The sequence below is a fragment of the Triturus cristatus genome, chromosome 12 (assembly GCF_964204655.1).
Source record: "Triturus cristatus chromosome 12, aTriCri1.1, whole genome shotgun sequence".
Taxonomy (NCBI): Eukaryota; Metazoa; Chordata; class Amphibia; order Caudata; family Salamandridae; genus Triturus; species Triturus cristatus.
This window is the reverse complement of record NC_140595.1, coordinates 427,410,295-427,428,570: the sequence shown is the minus strand read 5'-3', so window position 1 is coordinate 427,428,570 and position 18,276 is coordinate 427,410,295. Positions and strand designations below refer to the sequence as shown.

General features: G+C 42.8%; 1 protein-coding gene across 1 annotated transcript in view; it reads right to left on the bottom strand.

Annotated features, from left to right (window-relative positions):
* UBA2 (ubiquitin like modifier activating enzyme 2) overlaps positions 1-18,276 on the bottom strand; it is a 146,517-nt gene that overhangs the window by 96,222 nt on the left and 32,019 nt on the right. Inside the window, exon 6 of the mRNA XM_085639365.1 lies at positions 7,095-7,216. Within this exon, the coding sequence (XP_085495491.1) occupies positions 7,095-7,216 (122 nt within the window). The remainder of the gene's footprint in view (positions 1-7,094; positions 7,217-18,276) is intronic.

The window sequence follows — 18,276 nt, the reverse complement described above, 5'->3', positions numbered from 1 at the left end:
TGTATCTGGGGAGGGTTGCATCTCTTGAATGCATTAGCAAAAACCCTGCAGACTTCAAACAGAGCGGGGTTAATACACACATTGCCCCAACTGTTACTACAGTGAATGAAATTGTAATAAAAGATTAGTCCACCATATCAACTTCTGCATGTATATCACACCTGCCGAGGCAATCAAACAAAGGAAGCGGAGATGACATCCGAGAGCCCCCACCCCCCAATGTACTTTTGAGAACATTAAAAAAAGGGTGCTGTGAAGTTACAGGTTAACAGGGCATGCTTTGTTGCACTCAACCCTAACACGTTACACCTCTTGCCCTATTCTACTCTGTTATTATCCTGAAGGACGTCCCTAAATTGGAGCCACAAACCAGAGAAAACTGGTCAGATTTAAAAAATAAGGTTGCCATTGGATGGCAGACTGTATCTGTAATGGCAATTTTTTATTTCAGATATTCATCATGGTTAGAAGGGTAAACTGGGTTCGGTACTCACAGAAAATAGGGTGTGACAAATGTAGAATTTTAAATTTTAGACATCCAGCTGTAGTAAAGTCCCTTCTTATCTTCATTGTAGACTTCAGTATCATCTTGAGGGGGGGAAGACTGCTGTGGTACCCCCAAGTTTCTTCTATAAACCCCCAGATTATATGTGAAGTACACAGGGTCACTTGTCAACACATAACTAGAGCATCCATGGAACAAGCATCCCCATACTTACTACCAACAGATATGCCCCCCCACCCCCTCAAATCGAAGTAAACAGGATTAACAGTTAGTCAATCAAAAAATAACAGAAAATTAAGAGGACCCGGGAACAATAGTGTAGAGTCTACAAATTCAGGACAGGTATCAAGAGACGTGCATGCCATCAACTCTAGTGCTCAGGTCATGGAAAATCACGGGAATCAAAAGTAAATTAGATAACATAGAACGGCAAAATTATATAACTACAGTACAGCTACTATGTTTGTAGGAAACATGGCAGTTACTAAGCTTTACTGTTGATGGATTTGCAACCACTGTAACCCAGTAATCCCATTAACTCATTGGTGGGTCAAGTGCCGGCATGGCAACTTTAATTTCAACCACAGTGAAACTAAAGAAATCCTATTTGAAGTCCCCGTAGTTTGTTGATTCTCCTGCAGACAGCCTTAAAACAATTTTTTGTATAGATCTTTTTTTAGAACAATGTTTTTGGTAATCTAAGGTATAAAGTAGGTGAGGATTTGGATAATGAGCTCGAAATCTTTGTCAATGGCCTAAAGACAGAACGTAATAATATACATTATATATACACCCACACATACATACAAATGATTTCAATTTAAGTGTCAATTCTCTTCAACCAAGGTATGTGTATACATGTATGTCTTAGGAAATGCACAGGACCATTCTCCCCATGATAGATACGAAGATATTTTAAACAAAGTATTTTGTAAAAATAATTCAGAACTACTCAAAGTAAAGAAAGTGTCCCCCTGCCTACTTTTCAAGGAAGCAGGTGTAGCTCGTTTATTGATCAATTAATACTTTCTACAAATGGTATGGAATTTTTTTTTTTGCCTTTTTATGGGGATTCTATTAACCTTCGCAATCATCTCCCACGAACATGAATTTTGAAAATTGAGCTTACTCACCGCCAAGTCCCTCAGTTAGCTCCTCACACTGAGGTAGCAAGGAAGACCGGCATAAATTCTAAAGGATCTGGTGTTAATGAATCAGCCATTCTGGGCAATCTTATAATTAACAACAAGGAGGACTTCAAGGTATGTGCAGAACTGGAGGCTGCACATGAAGAGATTGTAGCCACCTTTAACGAAATTACATCTGCAATTGCTAATAACCTAAAAGTCACCAGTGAGAGTATTAATAAAAACACTCATGCTGGTCCAATGCTTTATGTTCACAAGCCAATCGAAATCTAAAAAAAGGCCTTCTGTCTGTCCCCAGATATAGTAAGAAGTTAAAAAGAAAAAAGAAATATAATCAAAGGCATCTTTACAAACAAGCGATACGCCAGAGCAAGAAATTGTTACAATAACAGACGTGGGCCAAATTGGAACAGGCAGCGAAAACCAGAGATTCAATAATATTCTGGAGAATAATAAACTCCCCATTCCTTGAGGTTGACAAAGACCAGAGGGTAGAGACCGTGGTGTCTCCAAAAGACTTAGTCAGTTTGGAAGTATCTTCAACACAGAAAATGAAGGGCACATTTTACAGGGCAATTCAAAGCATTCCATGGTGGCACCCCTAAAACCAGTTAGCTTGGAAGAAGTTGTAAATGCTACAGAAAAATCAGCAAGCGGGAAAGCCCTTGGTCCAAGGGGGTCCCTGTGGACACTTAGAAGACGAATATGCCTCTTTTTTCCACTTTCCCTCACCCCTCATGTTGTTACAACGCAATTGTTACAATGACCGCGTTGTAACAACGCATACCATTACCCTGCAAATCGTTGGGCGCTGGATGTTGGGATAGTACAATTTACTATTCCAACTCCAGTCTGTGCAGACATTAGGGAAGGTGTTGGATTTTAAATCCAACACCTTCTTCCCCCTCAGCAAGTAGTTGCAACGACTTGAGGGGTAATGGTACGCATTGTTACAACGCTGTCGTTGTAACGACCCCGTTGTAACAACATGCGGGGTGACGGATGCGTAGTAAGGGGTGTTTACCTTATAAGACCAACGTAGCTTTATGCGCCTCAATATTGACTGGTATTTAAAGCAGTGGCACAAGGGATTATTCCATCTACCTGGACAGAGTATAATTGTGCCTAAGTTTGAAATGGGGATAGAAGGGAAGCAAAATGTTACCGCCCAATATCCCTGCTGGACTCATCCGAAAAAATAATGGGTAGAGTTATACTGGAAAGATTGGATGTATTGGCACATGATAAACAAGTGCTCAGAGATACTCAGTATGGGCTCAGAGGGGACATCAGCACTGCAGAGAAAAGCATTAATCTTAACCTCCTAATTGGCAAATATACGGAAGAGCAAGTCAGGGACACATTCTTCTCTGCTTGGCTGACCTGAGCAGTACCGTTGACCTGGTAAACCATGAAAAGCTATAGAAGACCATCATTTCACACTTGTCCCAGATAAATGCCGAATTAACACGGATACAATATCGGGGGGGGGGGGGGCGAGACTGGAAGCATTAGGCAAGGCTGCATCCTTGCCCCCTTCCTGTTTTCACTAAATATCAACAGGGTGGGCAAAATGTTACAACAGCTAGAATGCCATGTCCCCAGGGTCAGCTCTCGTCCAACCCCAGTGCTCCTATATGCTGAAGATGCGGTTCCGATTTCCAGATTGAAAGATGCTGGTTTCCAGTCCAAGGAGAACTTGGCTTTGCAGTTAGGGCTGAGCTGTTCCCAATGAGATCAGGCTAAGGACTGATTTGCATATGACTGGGTCCAAACTGGGGTGACTTGGTGAGCAAAATAACAATGGATTAAGCCCAGATCTGTGACTGTGGGAGAGTGTTTGATAAGTTTCAATTCTCAGTCCATCATTTTATTTTGTGATGTTGCTTTATGAGCAGAACCTCACTTCAGAAATTCCAACTTTAGAGAAAAGATGAGCAACAAAACTCAAAATGAGGCTATAAACAGCTGGCCATCCTGAGGAGCCAGCTCCACAAGCAGATAACTAATCAAGTAGAACGCTCCTTACCGGCACTGAAACAAAGATATTTTAACAAGGGCAACATATTGGCAAAAAAACTCCGCCTCTGAATATCTAAGCCCCATACAGCTTGTATCTGCCCTGGCCTATCTACTTGGGCTATCTCAGAAAACTAACAATCCGCCTTTCATAACTACTATCAAGAGCTATGCACACGAGCCACAGAGCACGTTACGGTGGTTCAAACTTTCCTCAGGGAATCTCATTGGACACCAATCATAGACCACCACGGGAACTGCTAGAATGACACTCAAACACTGCAGAGCTACGCCTGGCCTTGAAGGACATTCCCCTGGGCAAACGCCAGGACCGGAGGGCTCCGAATATCCTTTTATAGGATATTTCTCCCACTATTTCAAGATCATTTACTGAATCCTTTCAACTCTGTTACATTTTTCTCGAGCCTCACCTCAACCATGTGTAAGGCAGAAAGTGCACTGATTCCTAAGCCTAGTAAAACCCCAAACAGACCGCATTATTTCATTCTATAACCATATAAAATACTGATGCTAAACTATGCACTAATATATGGACTTTGATACTGGATACCCAGCTCTCCACTTTGGTGGATGCGGACCAGGCTGGCTTTGTAAGACATCACCAGGATGCCGATAATATGAGCCGGCTGGGGCACATAGTAGAGAAAGTACAGAAAAGGGACTTCCCAGCCAGGGTTGCCCCGTCGCCTTTATTTTTCGCTTTAGTGGTGGATGGAACCCTTAGTTATTAAAATCTGGCAGTACCCTTTGATCAGTGGAATCTCTTTGGGGGTAGGCCCCACAAGATTAATAATTTTGCAGACAACCTTCCTTATCCTAACCAACCCTTCTGAATTGCTGCACACATTAATAGCGATATTGGAAGATTTCAAAAGCGTCTTTTCAACCTACTGATCCCCCCTACAGGATCTCTTCCCCCCCCCCCCCCCTTACAGGCCCTAGACCCAAACCACATACTATCTGCTACCTGGGCCTTAATCTATCCTCTACCCTAGAGGGATGGACTAAAACCAAGTGGCCTGAATACAGCTGACAGATTCTCGAAGAATATTAGGAGTTGGAAACCTCTTTTCATCTCATGGCTTGGGCGCATTAATGTCATGAAAATTAATATTATACCGAGGCTCCTCTATTCCAGTCTCTCTCCACACCCATCCCTACCGCTGATATGCTAGCGCTCCAAACTAGGCTTTTCTCCTTCATATGGGTGGCAAAAAACATTAATCTAGGCAAAGCTAATGCTACCCAGGGAAAAAGGCAGCTTGACATGCCCTAACTTGCTAGACTATTATAGGACAGTATTACAGCAAATAAATTATGGACGGAATGCTGACAATGCAAAAATTCTCCCCCAGTCAAAAGATCTGGGTTGAATCCATCGTTCTTTTGCCCACTACGCCACCCCAGTTTGGACCCAGCCATATGCAAATCAGTGTTGACCCTGTGCCCCATGAGAACAGTCCATACCGAACTGCCAGGTCCTCCTTGGACCAGAAACAAGCATCCTGATAACCCCTCCACAGTCACCATGTCTAAAGGCCAAGCCTCTGACCTGGCTTGGCAGTTCAGGCTGGACTGGGTCAAGACTGATTTGCATATGTCTGGGTTCAAACTGGAATGGCATGGTGAGCATAAAAACACTATGGATTTAGGCCCAGATCTCTGTACTGGGGTGAATGTATGACATTGTTCTGCATTCTGTCCATCAACTGTTGTTTTTGCATACTATTATAGGACAGCACACTTACGCTACATGTCGGAATGGTTAGTTAAGAACGGCGAGAAATCTTGATTTCACATGGACAGACAGGTGGTGTCTCGCCCACTCTGTGAGCTGGCCTGGTTCATTTGCCACCTCCGGCCCAAAAATCCATACATAGCCACCACCAAATAGTACTTGATATCTAGGATCAAATAGCTGTTAAAAGGAGCCTCATCACTTTGACCTCCCTTAACACCAAGACTGCTTGGAATCCTGACTTTACACTGGCACTAGATCTGCCCCAGTTCCCCGATTGGGAGCAGGGGGAATGCAGGACACCAACTGATCTCTTCATGAATGGTACAATTGAAAATTCTTTGAACAATGCAAAACTGAATACCAGCTAACCAAGTCCTCACTTCTCTCAATATGTTCAATTGCACCATTGAGCCTTACAACCCCATAATGTCCTAGCTGATATGCAAACTCTTAAACCATTTTAGAAAATGATCAGCTCATTCAGCGCCACCAAAGGCCTCATTTTAAATACCTACAGGGCAGTACAAGACTGCAAACTCTCCCCCCCGCCCCCCAATAACACATCACTACTAAACTACATAAGAAACGGCGCTGGGAACCCCCATAATAATCAGTGAGAGAGACTTTGGAAAGACTCCCCTAAAACACACAAAAGCATCCCTCACAGGGAAAACGCATACAAGATAATGTTCCACTGGTACCTTACACCACTTCGACTTCACAAAATATTCTCTAACACCACCACCGTATGCTGGTACTGTGACCAGGAGGACTGACTTCTTGCACACTTGGTGGTCCTGCATTACGATTCAAACATTTTGGAAACAAATCTTAGGCCGCATTAAAAATAAGCTTGGTTATCTCGGCTGACCTGGCCATACTACTCTTGGGCCTGCACCTCATTCACAAGACTGGAATTGCCTTAGCCTTATGAAGGAAGCAACAAAACAACGGATTGTCCTTTTTAAGCTGAAAAAAAGAAGAGGACCCTCCTATAGCGCTGCGACTCAATAGATGACACATTTTTGCGGTGAACGAATATCCAACTCACAGGCCCTCACTGACAAGAGCGCCTTGAATCGGTGCCCCCTCTTTAATTACATGTCTAAATTGGAATATCTGTGCTTCTTACCACCTCACATACGCGGTCTACAGCTTTTTGATTGATTACATGCTAACGCCCTGTAGTCTCCATTCTCTTTTTCTTTTTAATGGCCTCACTACGGCATTGATGTCTCCCACTGGCCTGTATGGACCCTGCAGGTGAATTGACTGCTCTTCTTCCTTTCCCTCCGGTAACCACACCCTCTCCTTCTGTCTCTCCCACCCCTCCCCTTTGGATGGGGGATTCCTTCCCCCTTCTTCCTTGACTCAACAGATAATCACGAGTACACAGGCTCTCCTTCCCCCTTCTTATTTTTTCTCTTTCTAACTTCTTTCACTGTCAGTTAGGGAATATTTTGTCTGCTCAGTGCAAGGGAAGTCAGGGAAATGTCACATATGTACAGCTGCTATCATGACAGGTTTCTACTGGGGGATGCGACTGAGCAATCATATGCACTCCCGTGTGAACCGCGGTTATTTACTAAAACGCTTGGAAACACCATTGTACCTTTTGAAAACTTAAGATTTGGGCAAAAAAATAAACTCATCTACTTACTTGAAGAGATACTTGGCCCACACAATGCAGTGGATTGGTTCTGAAGGCGTGTTCCGGATCGTACAGCCTGGAAACGTTTTCTGTGCTGGTTTTGGGTGGCATTCATAGCACTCAGTTAAACCCTACATTAATGAACACAAAAGATTTTACAGCATCATTGCAAAGAAAAGTCTAACAAGAACAAATGAAGAGCACATTCACAACAAATACATAGGTTAGCAGTTGCCAATTTTGAAGATTTTCAGCAATTCAGTAGAATAACCAGCTCTCCTTAGACTGACTGCAACACGTTGGTATTGCGGTGCAATCTACGTCTCCCACATCTAACGTATCTGACCTGCAACTCTCAACACAATCAAGCTGGCCTCTCCACTCTTAAGATCAGTGGGTCTCTTGTGAGCACTAGTCTCCTGACAACTGTTTAAGAAGCCACATTAATGTGGATCCCCGCGAGACTGTCTAACAAACCCAAAGGCAGCTTCTGCAGTATGTGTGGCAGAACTCTACACCTGTATACCTAAAACACTTTATAAGAGAACACTGATCGGGAATCCCACCCTTCCATCTAATCAATCAGGATTTACAAAGCGCGGCTAATCACCCGATAGGGTATCTAGGTGGTTGCAGGTCCCAGAGGCTTATTCGAACAGCCAGGTCTCGCGGGCCATTCAGAATTCCTGAAGTGAGGTGATGGTCTGGAGGTGTGTTGGGAGGCTGCAGGCAGTTCTTCATTCGCGATGTTTGTCATGCATATGTGCAAGGTGGTTCTGGTGGAGGTGGGGTCGGTGAATGAGAGGATGAGTAGAGTGTCGTCTGCGTAGGAAATAATGTTGAGACGGTGCTCATAAGCGCGGGGCTGAGCCCTGGGGAACACTGCAGGTGATCTCCTTGGGTTCCGAGGTGGGAGGTGGATCGTTGGTCATCCTGGGGGTGGCAGTGAGGGGGCTGGAGATGCTTAAGTGGACGATGAAGTGATCGGTCCATTTGAGTTCTGAAACATGGCTGTATTTGACGAGATTGTAAGAGGTGAAAATTGGGTCCAGCGTGTGTCCTGCGATGCGTGTAGGGTCGTAGAAGATCTGGGTCAATCCAAGGCTTCTCATGATGTCAAGGGGGTGTGCGTGTGTGCCAGGGGTTTATGGGGGGGTTGGGTATGCAAGGGTGCCTCCGACGGTGGTCTCGTAGTTTGTGTGGATCCTAATGTAGAATATTATAGTCACGCATGCCAATTACAATCTGCCATGGACTGGCACAGTCCTGCCTATAAAAGCGCTTTGGGTGCTATTGGAACAGAGATGCTCGGCCCTTCACCATGGTTGAGGCCTGTGACCGCCTCCCATCTTCTCAAACCGCTCTATATGCCACTGCAACCCTTCTTAGGTACTGGGACAGAATTACCCATAGTCAGGCAGCTATTACTTACCTTTCTCCACTTGCCCCCATATTACATAACCCAGACTTTCTGCTAGGCACTCTCGACGCTTGCTTCGTGGACTGGGGAGGGGCTTACCCCCATTATTGGGTGACTTAGCAAAATTGTACGAAACGCTTCCACTTGACCATGTTGGATAAAATTTTGGCTCACCCAATTGCTACAATGGGCTAACTCCCCCACAACGAGGGCCAAGTGTGGACACCCCTTGAATTACTTTTTGCGCAGGAGTCCACTAGGAATGGCATTACCCAACTGTACTTTGTCTTCTGTGACTTCTTTCAGCCACAAAGGCATTCATATCAGTTGCGGTGAGAACAAGATTTGGGCACTGATGGCACTCCTGACCTCTGTTGGTGGGGCTGAAGCTGTGGTGAGAATGTGTACATGTCAAGTGCTTTTGGGCGGAGGTACTGCTATTGATCTCACGGATCTGTTCAGTGACCTTGCCAATGGACCCCTTGGTGCTTTTATTGGGATCGACTGGGGAAGATTCTGCCCATCAATACACAACCCCTCAGGACCCCTTCCCGCCATGTCTGGCTTTGTGGTGGACAATTATATATCACATTTATGCTATGGAACGATTGACTGCTTTGGTTGAGGACATTAAGTCAATTTGAGAGCATCTGGTCACCATCTACGACCTATACCACCATGGCTGCATTAGTTATCCAGTAAAAAAAACATATAGAGGGACTGTCACCATCAGATGGCAAACTGGAGCAGGAGGATCGACGTGTGACTATAACCAACCCCGATGTATTGATGAATTAATGGTGTGATGGCTCTTTTCATGTCCGAATTACTGATTGTAATGCATTACCCCTGTGCCAATGTGGCGCTGTTGCTCTTTGTGCTCATGTCTCTTACTTGCTTTCTAATTAGGTTGAGAAAACCCTGGACTTTCCCTCCCCATCCTTCCATTTTCCCCCTTTGTTTCTTTTTTACATGTTTGTAATGTTTTACAAAAGACAAAAAAAACAAAGCCGGGAGAGGTGGGAGCTACATTAAGTTCAGTACAACAGCTGTATAAAAACATTTTTTTTTAAATAGTTGCTTACGGTTGCGGGAGCATTTCACGTATCACCCATTTTGAAACAGCAATACTGGTACCGCAGTTATGTTATTTTAATTTACTCGAAGCTCGAATCACCCCCAAAGGGTTATCTCGGTGCAGTACTGAAAATCTGATTGGCTAGCTGCAACATATGAGAGATTGCTGTGGCCACTACTGCTGAACTCTGGGACTCAGTCTCATTATTCTGGGAAAATCTCGACAATTTAACAAAGTACCAAAAATCCTTGACCTTGAGGGCAGACATTACCAAGCTGCAGGCCATGTTCAATGGAATTTGGCTGCCTTCAGTGGGTTGGGTGAAGGTTGTGTCAACTGGTGGGACGGCTGCCTGATGGCTGCCCCAGGGGGAAATGCACAGGGTCTGGCTGGAGAGTCTGTGTGGCAGGGGTATGTTTGACCCCACCGCCACCCACCACAGGGAGTTGATTAATGGTTGACTGAAGAGGTTGGACGTATGATCAAAAACAGAAATCCACTGAATAAAGAACTAAAGGATAAATATTTAAAAACTAAAAAGCCACTGAAATTTACCTGTTCTAGTTTAGTAGACTACCTACAACAGGTTCTTCAACAAGCAGCGTCCAGTCTGTTAGTAAATGAAAATCTTGTGTTTGAATTAGGTAGGTTTCCAAAATTGAAATGTGTGATTTAAAATTAAAATACGCACTTCTTCAGAACTGACAAGTTGATGTCTGAGGAAAAAAGCATATTTAAGGATAAGAGTTAAATGTTAATTTATGCTGCATTGGGGAATCTCATTACTGATGTCCTTCCTAGGTGCCACGAGGCAGTGTGTGCATTGCTGCAATGGTATATAAAGGCATTCAAAATTAAAATTGATAAAGCTTTTTTTTTTATATATACATCATTCCTGGTGAACATGCCTGATGCAACGAGTTAGTTATGGGTTGTAATACTGCATGCAATGGTCACCAATGGAACCGTGTCTGAAGTGGTCACTGTTCTAACTCAGATGGAGATGCCTGAACTGTAGCTTGCATTCCATCAGGCACTGCTTAAAACCTCACATATTACATCACTCATGACAAGTTAGGTGACATCATTGATGACATTTCAAATTATATCACTGATGGAATCACGGACCACATGATCCATGATACTGCTATTCATAACACTCCCAAAACCCGTAGATGATTAAAATAAAAAGTTGAATATATTGACAAACCTAGAATTACAGTGTACACGCGTGGGTACATAGAATAGAAAAAGAGCAAGCTAAAAGTTATATGGTGAACGGTTTCCAAACAGAAATGTGTCAGGGGTACATAGCAGTTGTGGATTATAATTCAAGCCTGTTTCAACATATCTGAAAAAGTCAAAGCTTTGGATCACAACAGATTATCCACCAGTGGATGTCTGGACACATGCATGTGTTAAATAGTTATCGAACATTGCTAAGGACAATGTCTATTTGCAGGACATTTATAAAGTGTATTTAATTTCTGAAATTTACTGAAGATTGAGGCACTACAGTATGTTAAATAAAGCAGAATGCAGGTGTGACTGACTTACAGATGGTTTAACTCGCGAGTAGTTGTAAGCTTTGGCTCTAAGGGTCTGCAACTGTGCATATCTGAGGAATGTGTGATGCGTATTTTACTGGGTTTTAACAGACTGTAGTCCGCCGGGCCTGACTGTTCAATGTACCAGCGATTGAATATGAATAAATACATTGTTGTAGCACCACACAACCAGACTCAGAACAAAGCTGATGCAGTCAACATGCTTTCGGAATTACTAAGAGTCTCCAAATAGGGATTCAGGGATGCAGTGGTATTTCAAAGCCCAATTTCGTTCTTATAATATCATACACAAGTACTGCACCAAGAAAACACCCTTTATACTTAAGTGTTTATTCCAACAGACTAATTTGGTTGCCTAGCACATGTAAAATAACCACAGAGAATATGAAAACACCACTAATGTATGTGTGAAAGAGAATAATATTAACATTTCTACCCTTGCGCTTTGGTATGAGAGCGTGGAGAAGCTAACTAGCATCTAGAGATTCTTAGGGAGAATTAGGCCTGTATACCGGTTTACAGCAAGAAGCTGTAAATATCAGAAGCTGGGAGAGCATGTTCCTTTCAAATTTAAACCCGCATCAGCTCCTCTCGGACTTGGCATTCGCTTTCAGCACAAAACCGGATGCTGCAGCAGTACAGCTATTTTGCAAGCTGTCAAGATCTTCTAGCAGTATCTTGTGCAATAATCTGGGGCAAAGAAAATCTCCTGCCAAGTAGTCACTTGACTGGCGTTTTATACTGTGGATGTATTAATATGGGGAATTTGACATAACCTTAGGAATGTCCAACATATCCGGTGTGTATCAATATGCTAGTCTTAGATGCATTCTAAAAAACAAATAAGGTAAGAACACATTAATGCATACTATATTGTTTGTGTTATTAGCATCGGACATTGAAACAGAGATAACAAGGCACTTGTAAAACACTGATATTGCATCAGGTGTCTTCGCCAACCGAGATACGGCAGAGCACCGCCTAAATAAACGTCCACTCTACAGAGTCAAACCCATTTTCAGTGTCTAAAAAGACTGCCGCAGCTCTGACATCCGGATCAACCCTTCGAATGACACCAAAGGCTGTTCTGAGATTGTAAGTTATACTCTGACCTGGAAAAAATCCCACTTGCACCAGGCGAACCACCATTGGCACTATAGGGGCCAGACAGTTCACCAATATCTAAGAAAAGAGTTTAGTGTCAACATTCAGTAACAATAGCGGCCTGTAGGAACAACAGCTGTCAGTTGGTTTGCCCGGTTTCAAGAGGGTCACAAGCAGTGCCTCTCTCATCGATGTGGGCATAATCTCAGCTTCAACCTTTTCCTCATACAGCACTTTCAAATGAGGTATAAGTGAGTTCTTGCAAGCTGAAATGAGAACTCGCAGCAAACCAGGTACGACGGAGGAAGAGTTTTTTTTGCAAATGCTCCCTGCGACAAACTGTCCCTCGACCAGCCAATCTTCAATTGACTAATTTAGAACACCACTACTTTAAGAGGAATGTGGAACACAAGATCAGACGGTGTTCCACATCCCTCACAAGGAAAGTAAATACCAAAGAGGGAGTATAACATACTCTTCCCTCATTACATTTCAAACAATTGTTAAACAATAAAAACAACAAATGAGTACATGAATAAGCAAAAGGATGAACTATGTGGAAAAGCAAACAGCAATAAATATTTAGAACACAAATGTAATCATTGAGATATCCCGGAGCAATGAATATTTCAAGCACAAATATAATCATTGGGATATTCAACCACAAATATAACCATCAAGATATTCCGGAGGATGACTAGTTCTCCTAAGCCTCGTCTCCCTCACAACAGGATCATAGTGTTTAAAATCAGTATGAGCATCTCCTCTATCGGAGTGCATCCATATCCACCCAAGCTCACTTGCGAGGATGGATTCAAATCATCATCCGACATCAGCATAAAGGCATTATTGAAAGACTGACCATTATGTTTCACAATTGCATGACCAACACTCCCTTTCTGACACAACCTCACACGCCTCTAGTTCCACCAGTCTCCATTCTCCAACACCACAGCATAGTGCAACTTTGAACAGACCCTTCAATTTGGACAAGCCATCACCTCTACTGCCACTTGGTAGTTCGACCCAATCACCGGAGCAAATACGTCGAGGAGACTGGTTTTCTTTCATGGACTCTGGTGAACTGCCTCGACTTACTACTTCCTTAATCCATGTAAGAACTAACTTGGTATTCAGCAGCATGCCCTGCATCATTTTAAAGGGGGTTTTGCCAGTCACTCCATGCACGCTTGAGCGATACGCCCATAACATCTCCGAAACCATACCACCAACATCTCCTCCACAAGCCAACACCATTTGAGTAGTTCCTTTGACTAAGCAGTTTGCCCTTTCAACCATACCGCTTCCTTGGGGATTGTAAACAGAAGTACGGTTATGCTTACCACCAAAAGCCTCTAGGAACTCTCGCATTTCCAACAAAGTCAGTTGCGTGCCGTTATCGGTAATGACCACGCCAAATCACCTTCAAAATACCACAGTGGCCTTTGTGGTAATTTCCTTCATAAATGTCACAGTCAGTCATTTGGTATGCATATCTATAACCGCCATGGCGAACCTTAAGTCGCTTCTCAATTAATTAATGGAACCGATAAAATTCATACAGATAGTGTGCTAAGGTCGCTTTTGATCAGCTATATGTCCCAACTCCCACTATCAAACGCTTTTCACTCTCCTTACAGAAATCACATTTTTCCACCCACATGTCCACGTCCACATCCATCCCAGGCCACCACAAGTCCACTCACAACCTTTTTTTTTGTCCTGGTTTGGCCTAAATGCCCTTCATGTGCTATTTCGATGGGTTTGCTCCTTAAACACAGAGGAGGAATGACCTGTTCTCCCCTTATCACTAGGACATTACCACATACTGACAACTCATACAATTTTTTTTATAAAAGGTCTAACACAGAGAGGCACAGCACTCTCCCTCCTACTACCTTGCAGCACCAATCTTTTGACTTCCCGCATGGCAGCATCTGACTCCATTTCTTTAATCCACTCCTGGTCCGTGATGGCATGCGATCCGACTACACTTAAAACATCTTGAACCGAGGCTACTGCCCCTTCACTCTCTTTCTTTTTTCCCATCCAACAGTCTCAACAATTCGCCTGAATGTTACTCCATCCGTGGATATGTTTGACTCTATAACAGTAGTACTCCTGCAGAAGAGCAGCCAACCTGGCTAGTCTCCCTGAGCATTTATTAGTTCCACCTGGCAATAACACATTGACTAATGGTTTATGAACAGACCTCAATCGGAACTTATAACCCCAAAAGTCCTAAAGTACACACAACCCGAAGTCACCACCAAAGTCTCCCGTTCGATAACCGAGTAATTCCTCTTGGAATCAGTCAACTTTCTGGACACGAATGCCATAGTCTTTTCATGCCCATTACAGACTGGAGCAAGGACTGCTCCAAGACCTGTGGCACTGGCATCTACAGCGAGGACAGATTCTAGTTTAGTGTTAAACAGTGTAAGAATACCAGCCTCACAAATTTCCCTCTTGAAGTCATTGAAACACTGTTGTTGATCCAAAAGGTGTTCCATAGGTTTTACGCACTCAGCTGATATTTCATTATCCAAGTATTCCAGTTTGTCAACTAGAAATTTACATTTCTCACAGCGAAGTGTTAACCCTGCTTCCTTTATCTTATGTAGAGCTTCCCTGAGTGTTTGATTATGTTGTACAACTGTACTTGCAAATACAAGAATTTCATCCTGAAAATAAACAATGTTGGTAATGCCTTTGAATAACTCACTCATTATGCGCTGAAAAAAGCTTGCGGCTGAACAAAGTCCAAACGGCATCCTGGTGCATTTAAAGATACCATAAATAGTGCTAAATGCCTTGAGTGGCTTGGACTGTTCATGGAGTTTGATTTGATGATATGCATTCTTCAAGTCCAATTAAGAATATTACTTTCCTCCACTCAAGGCTAAGATCAGTTTATGTTAGGCAATAGAAAAGAGTCCACAACTATGTTTTGAGTGAGTGATCTCAAATCAATGAAAAATAAGAGCTTGCCGTTGGATTTTTTGTTAATAACGACAGGGGAAACAGACCTTTCAACAGGTTCAATAACACCAGATGATACCAGATCTGTAATATTTTTTACTGCTGCTCTAGCCACCAAAGGAATTCTACGCAATTTGTGTTGTACAGGTAGTGCATCGGGTTTCAATACTATCTTAGTTATTTAAGCAGCTGATAAAGTGCGCAGCTACCCAAAAAGGTCTCCCGGTATCTTATGGACATACCTTTCCAAGCATCCTAATTCTTCTCTGAAGACTTCTATGCCTTCTTCTAAAATACCTCTCAAGCACAAATCCTCAACAACCATTACTTGAGTAGAAGCCCTCGGGTCAACAAAAATACACAGGTCGTACTAATGCATCCGTCCTAAAATGACCCCCCCCCCCATCTACAGCTACTTAAACTTTGCCTTGTATTGAACTTCCACCAAATTCTATGGTAGTCTCCATGTACCCCAATAAGTTTATGGTTTCCCCTGATACCCACCTGGATTGATATCTTTGGGGAACAAAATCACTCCTGGCCATAAACTGTCAAACAGTAGCTTCGGAACGATGGTATACATGGATCCTGAGTCTACCATGAGTTGTACTAATTTTCCGTTAACATTAAATACTGCCTTGGTCTGTTTCTCCTACATAGGCCTTCCGCAATCGCTTCCACACTCAAAATCCTGTCATGTATTATCACACCACTGTTCTCATTTATGGTAGCCACTCTGGGTTTGCTCCTTTGTTTGTACACTATTGCAAAGTGTCCTTTGCGGTGGCATTTCCTACATGTTTTATCTATAGCTACATATCTACAATAGTCCGCAGTATGCAATGTACTACCACACCTATATCAAGATCGTTGTCTAGGTTTTTAAATAACACGGACAGATTTGAATACAGCAGTAACAACTGGATCTTCTCTAACAGAAGAAACTACATCAAAATTACTACTTTCTTTTTTACCCATCTTACGCATGCAATGCTGAGATTGTTTTGCAACTTTAGCAATATCTATAGCATCTCCTAGTGATGGATTTTTGGCGGCCCAAAGGCGTTCGAGTTTTCTTACATTTACAATAAACAATACGTTGATCACAGACCAGTTGATCAGTCACTGCCCCAAATTTAAATTTTAAAGAGAGTTTCTTCAGTTTGGAGACAGTCATTTATCGATTGAACTTCCTCTTGTTAGGGAGTATAAAGTTTATAACTAATCAAAAGAATGCTGATTTTTTTGGCAAATCTGCATTACAGTATTTTTTACATCTGTGTACAGGTCTTAAATTGGATCCCTATTGGGCTGAGTAGTTGATGGTATTCATAAATGCGCTGACCTTTATCTAAATTGTTTAATGAAAGCATTTTTTCGGGGCAGCACGGAAAAGAACACCATTGATGGCTTCTAAGTAAGTTTCAAACATGGGTAGTCAATCATCCCATTAAATAGCAAGAGGTCCTTGAGAAGACAGACTGGAGGAGACACAATAGCTCCTTGTGATTGCATGTTGATTTAAATAATTAACGGCGAGTTAGGAAAATAATGATAATAACTTGAATATTTGTATACTTGCTGTTGATAAGTAACAGGTGTGTGAGTCACCAAAGTTAAAGGATGACTCACTATGTAAATATGTGAATCACTGTACTGATAGCCAACTGATAATGAAGTAGAAACCTGAATTGAGCAATACAGACAATAGTGTGAAAGTGCATAAAAGTAGGTTCAGTGGACATAACGCAGGAGGGATTAAGTATGTGAGAGGGAGGGGGAAAGTTAGGATGTAGAAGAGGGAGGTAGGGTGGAGGAGGGTCAGGATGGGGAAGTGAATGGGGAAAGCGGAAGTGTCTAAGGGAGAAGGGGTGGGTAGAACAAGTATGGTAGGAGAGGGATTAAGTACCCCAATATTTGTTGAGCAAGTGTATTTTAAGGCCTTTTTTTAAACTGATATAGGAAGGGGTACATCATAGATCTTTGGGGAGGGCATTCCAAATGCTGGGGGCCTCTCCAGAGAAGGAGCGTGACTGAGATGCTCTTTTTTTTATTATTATTTATTTTATTTTTTCACAGCGGGGGACGAGAAGAAGAGAGTTTGTGCTTCTCAACGTCCGGACGCAGCCTGCTTTAGTGAGTTTGTTGGAGAGGTAAATTGGTGTCTTTTGATAAAGGGCTTTGTGAGTAAAGCAGGCAATTTTATAGGAGGATCTGCCTTCAATGAGAAGCCATTTGAGGTCAGGTGAGATGTGTTCAGAACGCTTACAGTCAGTAGTTAGTCTGGCCGCTAAGTGGAGGACAGATGAGAGGGGGGCTAGGTGAACTTTGGGTGTTCGAGAGAAAAGCGTTTCCGTAGTCAATCTTTGAAAGGACAAGAGATTGGATAACCGATTTCAAATCTTCGGCTGGAATGAACGGTTTGATTTTTTGGAGATGCAGGAGTGTGAAGAGTGCTCCTATTGCTGAGTTTTTTATATGGGTATTGAGCGCAAGCTTACTGTTGATGGTGACGCCAAGAGATTTAACTGATTCGGCGAGAGAGCGCAGTTAAGGGCATTAAGGTCAGCGATCCATGCTTGAATGGGTAGAGGGTTGTTTTTAGGAGAGAAGAGAACGATTTCAGTTTTGTTTGGATTAAGTTTGAGATGGTTGTTGAAGAACCAGGATTGAATTTTGGATAGGGCAGTGTTGAGGTGTACGATATCAGAGTGGGATTTGATTTTATAGTATAGTTGGGTGTCGTCAGCATAAAGGTGGTAGTTAATTTTAGCTTAAGTGTGAGGGTGAGGGGTTCAATAAAGAGGTTGAAGAGGGCAGGAGAGAGGATAGATCCTTGGGGTACACCGAGGGAGACAGATGTGGGGCTGGAGAGGCAGTTTTGAATTTTGATTTGTTGGGTTCTATGTTGGAAGTAGGAGGTGAACCCGTTAAGAACAGTGCTATTGAGGCCGAAACGATCTTTGAGTGCATCGAGTAAGATTGAATGGTTAACTGTGTCAAATGCAGCATTGAGATCGAGAAGGATGAGGATGCAAG